At 32.1% G+C, this 14,090-nt stretch overlaps 1 protein-coding gene across 1 annotated transcript; it reads left to right on the forward strand.

Moving 5' to 3' along the window:
* Nucleotides 1-4,104: 4,104 nt before the first annotated feature.
* On the forward strand, nucleotides 4,105-13,525 carry LOC11420554 (ABC transporter B family member 2). The gene is made up of 12 exons (XM_003612802.4): nucleotides 4,105-4,864; nucleotides 5,100-5,154; nucleotides 5,281-5,456; nucleotides 8,123-8,323; nucleotides 8,566-8,825; nucleotides 9,012-9,552; nucleotides 9,742-10,121; nucleotides 10,316-10,725; nucleotides 10,943-11,184; nucleotides 11,511-11,758; nucleotides 11,993-12,405; nucleotides 12,767-13,525. The coding sequence occupies exons 1-12, from the start codon at nucleotides 4,637-4,639 to the stop codon at nucleotides 13,315-13,317; spliced, it is 3,705 nt and encodes a 1,234-aa protein (XP_003612850.1). The 5' UTR covers nucleotides 4,105-4,636; the 3' UTR covers nucleotides 13,318-13,525.
* Nucleotides 13,526-14,090: the final 565 nt, after the last annotated feature.

Genomic DNA, 14,090 nt, shown 5'->3' on the forward strand with positions numbered 1-14,090 from the left:
GAAAATACAGATGGATCTAAAATTAGAAAATTTTGAAAAAATTAAAACTGAAAGTTGTATATTTAGAGGGACTAAAAACATATTAAACACTTGATCAAAGTATATGTCATATAGCAATGCAAAATAATGAGTTCGATGACATGAATTTTTGTTAAAGTCCTACATTGACTAGATAAAAAAATATCAATATAATACTTAAACAATAAAAAATTTCATGATTAATGAATTCATCTTTTGGACTGGGTTCCTTGTGAATTTAAGTCGTAATATTTTTTTTTACCTACATTCTTTTTGTTATAAAGCGCAAACGAAAAAAGTCACACAATTTTAAGTATAGAGAAAAGGGAAACAACGGTTCAAACTTGTGCCCCAACATATAAATATTTATGCAACTATTTACCATTGATAAGTCGTATTTAAAGAACATAATCTAATATTTTTACACTTATTCTTCTTTATTTACTCCATACTATCTGCATTCGTTCAGATTCAGATGAAAAAGTGTTTAATGTTGCAAGAGACATTATGGCACCGAAGTAATTAAGTAGAATTATTGATGTGGTACCCCAAACGTACACTCTACTAGTATATTAGTGAGTTGGAAGTCATGTGAAGTTTATTACAACGATTTTGATACAAGAAAGAAAAAAGAACTCATATAAAAAAGGACAAAATAAATATATCAATGCAACAAAAATATATGTAAAAAAACAGTTGGGCAGAGACACGTAAATTGAGTTGCGTTTAGATCACTCTAGGTGAACCAAAATGAATTTTACTAAATTCGCAGAAATTTCCGCTTTTGAATCGACAAACAAAACGAAGAACAAAGGACAGAAGTTAATGGATTTATGATTTTTCGTGTATATTGCCAAGATGATGATTATCTCAGTGTAATGCAGTTGGATGCATGTTTTTGTTTCTTAATAGATTATACGATAATAACGCTTAAAAACTCATAAACATAAATGGAGGAGTTTAAATACGGACCATTTTTGTCGGTTGAAATAAGACTTATCAATTTTTTTTTTGTTAGTAATGCAAATGGATATAAGTGTATACTATGATTTTAACTATTCCTTACCAACAAAAATAATATGTTAACTGTTAAGTACATCCAATTATTCGGTGACCTTGTATTATTTTTAATGTAAGACATGACATTTTCTGTAACATATGCAAATGTTAAGTATTCATCAAAAGAAAGAAAATGCAAATGTTAAGATATTGAGAATGCGTGACTATATATGGACTGTTTTATTTTCTTTGTCCACGTGTTATTCAGTCGTCTGAATTAATTGAAAACTACTTATTTTGGGGGCCTTTAGCAGTTTAGCTAGCTTGCATGGAAGATATAAAGTATGACCAGATCATATGATAAGACACGTGAGAGTGTGTTTCTTTGTTTTTGTGATGATTTTAAAATAATATATACATGGAAAAAAAATTATGTGGAGGTTTCTATTCTTTAGGAGTTTAGAGGGTTTTGCTAACTAGCAATAAAGGAAAAGTTTCTTTTAAAAATATAATTCTTTTCCACTGACTTAAAATTTAAATAACCACTTGATTTTTTTATTAACGCTTAGTTTTACGTGATCTAAATAATTTATAATATTTCTTGTCTTTCACATATCTCATTAAAGAGTATTACGAGCCGTTTTGACCGCACTTTAATGTCAGGTGTAGGATGTGTATGTTGTTGTAAGTTAGTGGACCCTTTCTATGGATGTCTCGTACTATTACCCTTTGGTTATTAATCCTTGTAGTTGCGAAAGCCTAAACCTTTCAAATTTAATGATTTTATGGCTTTTTGATAAGGAAATCGATGTGATGGTTATCTAGAGTTGGCCTCGACCCATCTCCGACTAGATGGTTTTCATCTTGAAGAAGAAGCTCAAGATGCTCAAAATAGACTTGAAAAGGTGGGACAAGGATATATCACGACCTCAGGATTTGTCTCTTTGTTGAGGAAATCAGGGTAAGATTTGAAGGCGAAGGTCCCCCACTCTTAGTGGAAGAGGGTGTTTGCAAAAGAGTGAAGCATTTGTCGACTTCTGGGCGTTGTTGAAGACCAAAGATGCCCAACATTTTCAAAGGTTTAGGACAAGGTAGCTCAAAGAAGGTGACACTAGCACTGGGTATTTTCACTTCTATGTGAAGAAGTAGTGTATGAGGAACTCCATCCGGACGTTGCATATGGCGAATCGATGGGTCAAGAATGTTGCAGATGTTCTTCAAGAGATAGTTAGCTATTTCTAGCAACACATATTCGACTCTACTCAAGACCAGCATTGGGTGGTATTTAATAAAAATATTGGTCGTGTCTCATTTGCATTGAGAGATTACATATATATACACACACTTGACTTAAGTCTTGTGTGTCAAGCTTAGGTCATGTGTGTCAAGTTACAAATATACACACACTTATAGTTTTACTGAAAAGCTTTACTACTTTACAGTATTTTTCGTTAAGCTACTCTATGTAGTTTTTGTGCTTATGAGTTATAACTTATATTTTTTTTCGTTAAGCTACTTTCTTGATTCATGACATTTGGTTTATTGCATGGTTGACACTTGGCTTGATGTATGTATTTTTCTTTAGAGAAATGATATTTGTGCAACCAATTTGTGACAATTTTTGTACAACTTTCTCACATGATGGTCTTATCCTCTCTCTTCCTTTTTCTCTCTCCATTGTTTTTGACCAATAAGAAGAGAGAAAAACAAGATTGTCACTAAAGTTGTCATGGAATGGATGTACAAATATCATTGCTCTTTTCTTTATACTTGGCTTGTTGCATGTGTTTCTCATGAGTTGTGAGTTGTGACATTTGATTTATTGCATGGGTAATGATTGGTTTGCTGCATGTATTCCTCTTGACACTTGGATTGTTGCATGTATTCATGAGTCATGACACTTGGTTTATTGCATGGGTAACACTCGACTTGTTGCATGTATTCCTCTTGACACTTGAATTGTTGCATGTATTCTTCATAAGTCATGACACTTGGTTTATTGCATGTGTAACACTTGACATCGTGAATGTATTCCTATTGACACTTAACTTGTGGCATGTATTCATGAGTCATGACACTTGGTTTATTGCATGGGTAACACTTGGCTTGTTGCATGTGTCCCTCCTGTCACTTGTCTTGTTGCATGTATTCCTTATGAGTCGTGACAATTGGTTTATTGCATGGGGTAACACTTAGCTTGTTGCACGCATTACTCATGACACTTAGAATACATTTTAGGTGCTCAAGGATACAAATGACATGATCTTTTTGCTGAAAACTAGATAAGGGTAGGATTGTCATTTTGTCATTTGTAGAAGTCTGCATTTTGACACCTAAGCAAGGGCATTTCAATAAAATGGGTTAGGGTTGACCTAAGGTTTTGCTAGAGTTTATGGACATAACTTTCTTCTTTTTATACATAAGATAAGATAAGTTAGTGTACTTTTATATTTAACTACGATAAAAGTGTAGAGTTCAATATCCCATATAAGAACTTTTGTATAAAAATTAGTAGTAAAATGAAAGAAACTTATCATTTGAAAAATGAATTTATTCTCTATTCTTCTTGTTTTTTCACTTTGAGTTTTTATAGTAACTATATAGAGAAGTGATTAGACTCAACTTTTAAAAAAGTGATTAGATCTCTAGTAATAAATGATATTCATCAAATGACGAAAGAATTCGAGTTTGATTCAAGAATAAAATATTTTTTTTGTTAGACTATTATTTACCTCACAATCAAACTCCGAACTACGACGGACCCCTTTATCTCAAAATCGGGGATTGGGTGGGGGGGGTTGTGTGTGTGTTAACACCCGATTTTTTTAATCATATTGCATTGTGCCTGTTAACCGAGTTATATTCACAAAAAATGAAACTATAATATTTATAAGTTTTTTTAGGCCATACTTACGGTTATTAAAATCACATATATATAGCTGTTAATACATGAATTTTGTTTTACTGAACAAGTGTAGTGAATCGTGATAGTGCTCTTTCCTAACTAAATTTGTTTTATACAACTAAAAAATTAAACTTATTGGCCTACACACTTAACTAGCAAAGTCCAACAACTCTTTCTCAATGCAATTTAATGCAGAAGGCAAAGAGAGAGACCTTTGTGAGAGTTTTCTCTGTTCTGCTCTAAGTTCAAAAGTCAGCTAGTATGAGTAGTATATCAAATGTTGTAATCACTCACAACTTTCTTAGGAGAAATTAATCCATAACAACTCCAAACCACTCAAACCAAGAAACACTCCATTTTAATCAAATTTACTTATTACTACCTTAATCAAATTTGAACTTCAACCTCAACCTTGCATTCTATCTAAATCTTGATATAATAGTTAGTAATAAATTTCCCATCTTCTTTTCCACCTTATATTATGACTCATCCACCACCACCTCCTACCCCCACTCCCATACTTATCTTCCCCATGTTAGTCTCTTCAATTCAATCACAATCATAATCACAACTTACCCACCTCTTTCTTTTCTTCACTGTTCTCTCTTTGCAAAGTACATTGCAAATTTTTTATTTTGTTCTATTTTTTTTTCAAGCTAGAGATTATTCTTCCTTTTTTTTTCTTCTTCTTCTTCTTTCACTTTTTCTAGTCAAATGGAATCCAAAGAAGGTGATGAGAGAAAAAAAGAACACAAAGTTTCTATGTTAAAGCTATTTTCTTTTGCTGACTCTTATGATTATGTCTTAATGTTTATTGGATCTATTGGAGCCATTGTTCATGGTGCTTCTGTTCCTATTTTCTTTATTTTCTTTGGAAAGTTGATCAATGTTATTGGCTTGGCTTATCTTTTCCCTAAGGAAGCCTCTCACAAAGTTGCCAAGGTTTGAAATTTTTCATTTGTTGATTTGTCACTTTTTCAGTCATTTTAGTTTCCATTGTCAATTTTGGTTTCTTTGATGGTCTTTAATACAGAGTTCAGTCGATAGTCTGATCAAAAATTGTTCCATTCAGAATTGTTTCGATTTAATGGAACTAACAAAAATACAATTGAGACGAAATTTTTAGATATTAATTTCATCTGCAATATTATTTATCTAGTTGTTTTCAATTTTGCAGTACTCATTGGATTTTGTGTATCTAAGTGTAGCAATATTATTTTCATCTTGGACAGGTATGAAAATTATTTATTTATAGTTTTAATACTAGTACCTTAGTTGAAATTAAAATAATCCTATAATCAAAATTGATCTGTATGAATCTAATGTTTAATATATATATATTGTTGGATTAATTATAGAGGTGGCTTGTTGGATGCATACTGGAGAAAGACAAGCAGCAAAGATGAGAATGGCTTATTTAAAGTCTATGTTAAATCAAGATATAAGTTTATTTGATACTGAGGCATCCACTGGAGAGGTCATTTCTGCTATTACAAGTGACATTATTATTGTTCAAGATGCTCTATCAGAGAAGGTACATATCCCCACCACATACATTAATTCTCCATTTTTTCATAAATTTTTCAATGTGAACATTAAGAATTATAATCAATGAAATCAATTTTATTATTTAAATTGTTTTTTCCTTTTATTTTTTTGATTAAATATAATTTCAAAAAATTTAACCATTCAATAAAAAATACTATGTGAAAAAAATTGTTTTTTAACCGAAGTTTTTTTGTTAAAAAATAAATAGGACCACATTTTTTGCTATACGGTACATGCATCTTTTAAGAAGAAATTATGCATGCTTCATTTATATGCACTTTTGGACATTTCTCTTATCATCGTAATGGCACCGTTCAAAATTACAAGCATGTCCTTTTCTGAACTTTCCTCGCAATTTTCAATTTTGACCTCATTGAGTTTCACTTTTAAAAGTGAGGTGCCACATCATCAAATTTAACTTCAAATGTTGAAAGTATAAATGTTCATCAATATGGGTTGACCTATCAGATTGATTACACAACTCATAGAGTGGTTCGATCTTTAGTTTGGGTCCAACTCAAGTTTGATTCAAGTAACGAGATTGTTCAAAGAAAATTGTGATTTTTTTATTTTATTTTAGTTTTTTAAATGTGGTAGATTAAGACTTTTTTAAATTTAGTTCAATTGATAGTTTATCTCAGTTGATATGGACAATTGATAATATATGCAATTGGTAATTTATTTTACTTAAACTAATTTGTTTCTAATCATAATTTAATTAATCTAAATATTGAAATTTTTATATGATATAATTTCACTTAAGTATATACTTCTGAAATTTTTGATATATCATATAATTCCATGATCCGACCAGAATCAGCACATTCTTCATCAAATTGGATTGGTTTGATTGTTTGGATCTAATGGAAAATCTTAAGTTTTTAAACCAAACTCAACCCAATGAAATATGATTGATTTAGGTGATGAATTTGACCAAACCCAACACGATCTTTTTGACTCAAATACACTCCAAAATTTTAAATAAATAGAAAGCAATTGTCACACATTTTAAAAACTAAATAACTAAAAATGAGTTAAAGAAAGTGACTACTATTCTTCTTGTTTTTGTGTTGATTTTTAAATAATAAATCCCTAATTATAAGACTACTTTTAAAAAAAAATGTCCCTAAATATAAGAATATCTACAAATTTTTTGAGAGGTATTTATTACTCTTTTTATAATTATACTCTTATTAATGCTACTCAAAATATCTTTGAATATGAAAAATCAATATTAAATAGTATATTTATACATAAAAGGGCAATTTAGTAATAGTAACCTATTTTTTAGACAAATTTATCAATCTAACAATTTTTTTTAAATATCCATAATTTTTGTAAATTATTCTTATTAGACGGAGAGAGAGTATGTAGTTAAATCTAAGGTCTTACTAACTTGTGCCCTAAGGGCACAAGATAAGAAACTAAATAAATTTAACCTAACAAATTGTTCATTCATAATCTTAAAAGCTTAAAAATTTATATTTTCAATAAAATATTTATTGTTTATTTCTATTTTAAGATCCTTATCTTAACATTTTCCTTAAATCTAAAACTCAATAATAAAATGAATGGTTGGTTTTTTTCAATTAAAGCCTGTGAATTGAAGAGTTATTTCAAGCACTTTTACTCTGAAAATATTTACTACTAGTACTACTAGAGTCCTACCTGTTGACCCTTTAGGGCTATGTTCTTGTTCAGCATTTGCGTTGAAAAGCCACGGTTTAATATTTTTCTGACACCATAACTATACTTCTTACTATGTGAAAGTGGAGAACAGTGTATTTAATGCATTCGTGACAGCATTTATATGTTAGTTGAGATATAGTTGCGTTACTTTTTAAGGTTTTGGCACTTTTATTTTTTGAGTTCAACTGCATGCATGTGCCTCGATAAAACTACTCAAGTAGAAGATGCAATGAATGAATTGAGCATTTACTGTACACTAGCTGCATCAACAATACTGCATACTTTTTTTTTGGTTACATCAACAATACTGCATACATGTTGCAGAAATTACTAACATTAAAGTTACATTGTCATTTAATTTCAATAAGTTTCTTCCGGCCTTTTTTTTTCATTCAATTCTTTTGAAATTATAGGTTGGTTGATTTTGTGACTTTGTTACCCTAGTAATGAAATTTGTCTTCTAGAAAATTTAGGTGAGTAGAATAACTATGACTTTTTAGCACCATATATGAAAAAAAAAATTCAACACTTACGGCGACAAAAATTGTTTTTAGTTAACATTTACATTTAGAGTTAAAAATTATAAATTATAACTTTAAGTTGGAATTAATCCTCCAGACAAAATCAATTTTACTCTTTTTTTTAGAGAAAAATCAATTCTACTTAAGTGTATCGATTTAGAATCAATTCTAAATATCTAAACAAGTCAAAAAAAGCAATCATGCATCTCTAGAATTAATTTGTTCTAGTTAAAAAAATGAAACCAAACATGCACTTTGTTACTAAATATAAAACCCAATTGACTAAATATCATATTTTTTTACAAATTTACCCTTCAATAAAAAAAATATTTTTATTGTGTTATATAGTTAATGTAATTAAAAATTTGAAGATTGAATTTACTGTGCATACCTTGCTCTTTCTATATTCCAAAATGATAACCTTGGAAATTTAAATTTTCAGGTAGGGAACTTCTTGCACTACATAAGCAGATTCATTGCTGGATTTACAATTGGATTTGTGAGAGTGTGGCAGATTAGTTTAGTGACACTTTCAATTGTCCCAGCGATTGCCCTTGCTGGAGGTTGTTATGCATATGTTACTATTGGCCTTATTGCAAAAGTTAGAAAAGCATATGTCAGGGCTGGTGAAATTGCTGAAGAGGTAAAGTTGGTTGTTTTTCCTCGCAACTCGGCAAAATAAATTCAGCTCATTAGTCCATTAGTCAGGTCCATTAGGTTAGAATGCTTATAAATTATTCAACCAAACTCGCCGCGAATCCAAACATACACATAACCGAAGTGAATATTACTATGCATTAATGTTAATTGTTATATGCACATGTAAATCTTGTTCAAATTTAGCATCTCACACTTTCTTGACATTGTTTTGTTTGTGTGTTTCAGGTCATAGGCAATGTCAGAACAGTTCAAGCATTTGCAGGAGAAGAAAGAGCAGTAAGATCATATAAAGCAGCTCTTATGAAAACTTACGTAAACGGTAGAAAAGCAGGATTAGCAAAGGGTCTTGGACTTGGCTCAATGCATTGTGTTCTGTTTCTATCTTGGGCTTTACTTGTTTGGTACACTAGTGTTGTTGTTCACAAGAACATTGCCAATGGTGGCGAGTCATTCACTACCATGCTCAACGTCGTCATCTCTGGCCTGTAAGTCCTTGTCAAATAGTTGCATTCAATCACTTCAGTTTTCCAAATATTATTAGTGCCTACATGTCGGTTTCTGTTAGATGTAAAGGTTAGTTATCTAGGTGATGCTAGTTAGTTATATCTAATAGTTTCAGTATTGTGTTTGGTGTCTGTGTCATTATTCATAGGTTGCATTTCTTTTATCAGGTCACTTGGGCAGGCAGCACCAGATATCTCGGCATTTATCCGAGCAAAGGCAGCAGCTTATCCCATTTTTGAGATGATAGAGAGGGATACAGTGAGCAAAAAAAGCTCAAAAACTGGTCGAAAATTAAGCAAATTGGATGGTCATATCCAGTTTAACGATGTCTGTTTCAGTTATCCGTCTCGTCCAGATGTAGGAATCTTCACCAACCTAAATCTGGACATTCCTGCAGGGAAAATTGTAGCACTTGTGGGAGGAAGTGGTTCCGGAAAAAGCACTGTTGTATCGTTGATCGAACGTTTTTATGAACCAATTTCTGGTCAGATACTTTTAGACAAGAATGATATCAGGGAACTTGATCTCAAATGGCTTAGGCAACAAATTGGACTAGTTAATCAAGAACCTGCACTTTTTGCTACAAGCATCAAGGAGAATATTTTGTATGGGAAAGATGATGCTACTCTTGAAGAACTAAAACGTGCTGTAAAGCTTTCGGATGCTCAATCTTTCATCAACAACCTTCCCGAAAGATTAGACACTCAGGTAAAGCTATTTGATCTATGCATGTTTAGTTTGTTATTATCAAACATGTCTTAATTGCGCAATTAATCTATGCACCTTTGTTGCTTGTGATAATGCTTTCATCATTTTATTTTTGGACTATTTTATAAATTTTTCACTCCTTAAGCATTCAAAGAAAGGTAAGGTGACACTAAATCATATTTTTTTTAGGTTGGTGAGAGAGGGATACAACTATCAGGTGGACAGAAGCAAAGGATTGCGATATCTCGGGCGATCGTGAAGAATCCATCGATCCTTTTATTAGATGAAGCAACTAGTGCTTTGGATGCGGAGTCTGAGAAGAGTGTACAGGAGGCTCTCGATCGTGTCATGGTTGGAAGAACAACAATTGTAGTTGCACACAGACTTTCTACCATTAGGAATGCAGATGTTATAGCTGTTGTTCAAGGAGGGAGGATTGTGGAGACCGGTAACCATGAAAAACTCATGTCCAATCCAACTAGTGTTTATGCATCTCTTGTTCAACTCCAAGGAGCAAGTTCTTTGCAACGCCTTCCCTCGGTCGGTCCTAGCCTAGGACGCCAATCAAGGTACTTATGAGATTTTTGTTAATCGATTGCAATTGAATGAAATGATAATACATTTGACATGTTCAGGATTAAATAATTTAATTAACAACATTTCTACGGTACACTTGGAAAATCAGTTGTATCAGTACTGTTGTTATTTGAACCAATAGTTAAATAAGTTATTAGTATCTTTTACATATTACTTATACTTGCAGCATAAGCTACTCAAGAGAATTATCACGTACTGGAACAAGCATCGGTGGTAGTTTTCGTTCGGACAAAGACTCGATTGGCCGTGTTGGTGGTGATGATGTAAGCAAGTCAAAGCATGTTTCAGCAAAAAGACTATATTCTATGATTGGTCCTGACTGGCCTTATGGATTTTTTGGGACCTTATGTGCATTTGTTGCTGGAGCACAAATGCCACTTTTTGCACTAGGAATCTCTCATGCTCTTGTCTCATATTATATGGATTGGGAGACAACGCAGCGCGAAGTTAGGAAAATTGCTTTCCTCTTCTGTGGAGGTGCAGTTATAACTATCACAGTCCATGCCATTGAACATCTTTTTTTCGGTATCATGGGCGAGCGACTTACCCTTCGCGTGCGAGAAATGATGTTTACTGGTAATTTTGATGAACTGATTAATACTTTCTTTATCACCTATCAACTTGCCTTACTATAAAGTGTTTCCTTTTAATTTTGTCACTTTGATGATTTTATAACAGCATGTTAAGATATCAGAAAATATTCTATTGTGCTTTGCTTTGTAAAGATGAATTTGCAATATCTGTATTTAATACATTCTATTTTTCTCAACTACTGTTTTTTCTCTGGCTGCAGCTATTTTGAAGAATGAAATAGGATGGTTTGATGAAACAACCAACACAAGTTCCATGCTTTCATCGCGTTTAGAGTCCGACGCAACTTTAATGCGAACAATAGTTGTTGATCGCTCGACAATTCTGTTACAGAATCTTGGTCTGGTTGTTGCTTCGTTTATTATTGCCTTCCTTTTGAACTGGAGAATAACACTTGTTGTCTTGGCCACATATCCTTTGATAATTAGTGGTCACATTAGTGAGGTAAGGTTCCTTATTTTTACATTTCAACGTTAGAAACTACTACGTTTGAAGTCTTGAGCCCTGTTTGGATAAACAGCTTAATTAAGTGCTTTTAGCATAAATTCTTATGTATAAGTTGTTTCTATAACAAACTAAAATAGAGTCAAACTGTTTTGTATAAGCTATTTTGAAGAGCTTATGGAAATAAGCTGAAAACAGCTTATGAACATATCATAAGCAGCTTCTACAAGCTCTTCCAAACAGTCTCAAAATTGATTATGTCGATAGATAAGCTGAAGTAAGCCAATTCAAACAGGTCTTTAAATACATTCCTTCTGTCATTTCAGAAACTTTTCATGAAAGGCTATGGTGGCAACTTGAGCAAAGCATATCTAAAAGCCAACATGCTTGCTGGCGAGGCTGTGAGCAACATACGCACTGTTGCTGCATTTTGTTCTGAAGAAAAGATTCTTGATCTATATGCTGACCAGCTCGTCGGTCCTTCCAAACATTCATTTCGGCGCGGCCAAATTGCCGGCTTATTCTATGGCATTTCTCAGTTCTTCATTTTCTCATCTTATGGCCTTGCCTTATGGTATATACTATGAGTTAATTTCATTCTTTCCTTAATGTACTCCTTTCATACGAATTATAAGCAAAATTTAGTTCATATTTTTTAGAATGAAATATAAGCAAATTGTACTACTTTTCTTAAAACGCAATATGCGTAATTTGGTCAAATTTTGCTTATATTTCATTCTCAAGGAGTAAGTGATAAAGAAAGTAGCTTATCAACAAATGGTGGTTAAGACTTGTATGCATTTTGCAGGTACGGATCTGTTTTGATGGGAAAGGAACTTGCTAGCTTTAAATCAGTTATGAAGTCATTTATGGTTTTGATTGTAACAGCACTTGCTATGGGGGAAACTTTGGCACTAGCACCAGATCTTTTGAAAGGGAACCAAATGGTTGCTTCAGTTTTTGAAGTAATGGATAGAAAGTCAGAAATTAAAGGTGATGCCGGAGAAGAGTTGAAGACAGTCGAGGGAACAATTGAGCTCAAAAGAATCAATTTCAGCTACCCTTCAAGGCCAGATGTTATTATTTTCAAGGATTTTAGTCTAAGAGTTCCTTCAGGCAAAAGTGTTGCCTTAGTGGGACAAAGTGGTTCTGGTAAAAGCTCTGTGATCTCACTTATACTCAGATTTTATGATCCAACATCAGGAAAGGTGTTAATTGATGGTAAGATTTTTTGAACTACCAACATTTCATTCTTTCAATCATTTTTATATGCAAAAAGTTCAAAGTAAAATGAATTAGGCACAGCACTTTTTTCTTGCATATAACAAGTTAATCATTCTAGAGCATGTTTATTGAACATGTGTGAACCTACCATCAACTATTAATATACTTTTCATCATAAAATTAGCGGAAAGGCTAATGATAATTTTGTCTAATAGAATGTCCGTCCAAAATTAGTAGTTATTGTTGAAATATGTCAAACCAAAATGGTAGTTATTGATAGTTAACTTTAGAGTTTCGTTTATATTATGTTATAGATGCTACGACATTGTCCTAACAATGATGAATCAAATTCTTGCAGGAAAAGACATCACAAGAATAAATCTAAAATCTCTTAGAAAACACATTGGTCTTGTACAACAAGAACCAGCACTTTTCGCTACATCAATTTACGAAAACATTCTTTATGGAAAGGAAGGTGCATCTGATTCAGAAGTAATTGAAGCAGCTAAGCTAGCAAATGCTCATAACTTCATAAGTGCACTTCCAGAAGGTTACTCAACCAAAGTAGGTGAAAGAGGTGTGCAACTATCTGGTGGACAAAGACAAAGGGTAGCCATTGCTAGAGCTGTTTTAAAGAATCCTGAAATATTGCTTCTAGATGAAGCAACTAGTGCACTTGATGTCGAATCGGAGCGTATTGTACAACAAGCTCTTGACCGATTGATGCAGAATAGAACAACAGTTATGGTGGCACATAGGTTGTCAACAATAAGGAATGCAGATCAAATCTCAGTTTTGCAAGATGGAAAGATTATTGAGCAAGGGACTCATTCAAGTCTTATAGAGAATAAAGATGGACCGTATTATAAATTAGTCAACCTTCAACAACAACAAAATCATCAATCATAGCATAATATGGAAGACACTATAACAAAAAAAAAAACAGCCTTGAATTTTTTATCCCCTGAAAAGAAAAAACCGTGAATTTTTTATACTGTAATTTTGTATTTTTTTCTTTCCATCTCATATTTACAGAGAATGGTGTGCATTGGGGAGCTGGTGTCGGATCATAATAATTTCATATATATTTATATATTTATATGTGTGTTGGTAAGTATTTATAAAAATGTAAAATGAAATTATTTATTTAGTTCTTGATTCTTATTTGTAGACATAAATTCTAGAAACTTTTTTTTTGTTGAAGGATCAATTCTAGAACTAAACTATGCACAAAGTCATAAATAAATATTCTGTGATTTTTAATGTAGTGCCTTAACTACCTCAAAAAAAAAAAAAATGTAGTGCTTTAACTAAATTGTAGTATATGAATATTAAACATTCAATTGTATTTGATAAAAAAAAAAAACATTCAATTGTATTGTTGAATGGTAGGTATGATTTGTTACATTATTGCTGTTCATAAACAACGGACATTCAACTTGAAAGTCAAGTCGTATGCTATATTATCTTTTTTTTTTTTTTTTTTTTTTTTAACAAAAATCAATTTTTTATTTGATATATTAGTCGTAGATTTCTATATACACTAGTGGATTCCTTAAAATTGGTGGATTGATCGTTTAGCGGATGTCTGCTTGCGGAAATATCACATATATGGAAAAAGTTATAAATAAAGAGGATCTTGATCCATATTCAATGGGGCACACACAAATATCCTACTATCT

The sequence above is a fragment of the Medicago truncatula genome, chromosome 5 (genome assembly GCF_003473485.1).
Source record: "Medicago truncatula cultivar Jemalong A17 chromosome 5, MtrunA17r5.0-ANR, whole genome shotgun sequence".
Classification (NCBI taxonomy): Eukaryota; Viridiplantae; Streptophyta; class Magnoliopsida; order Fabales; family Fabaceae; genus Medicago; species Medicago truncatula.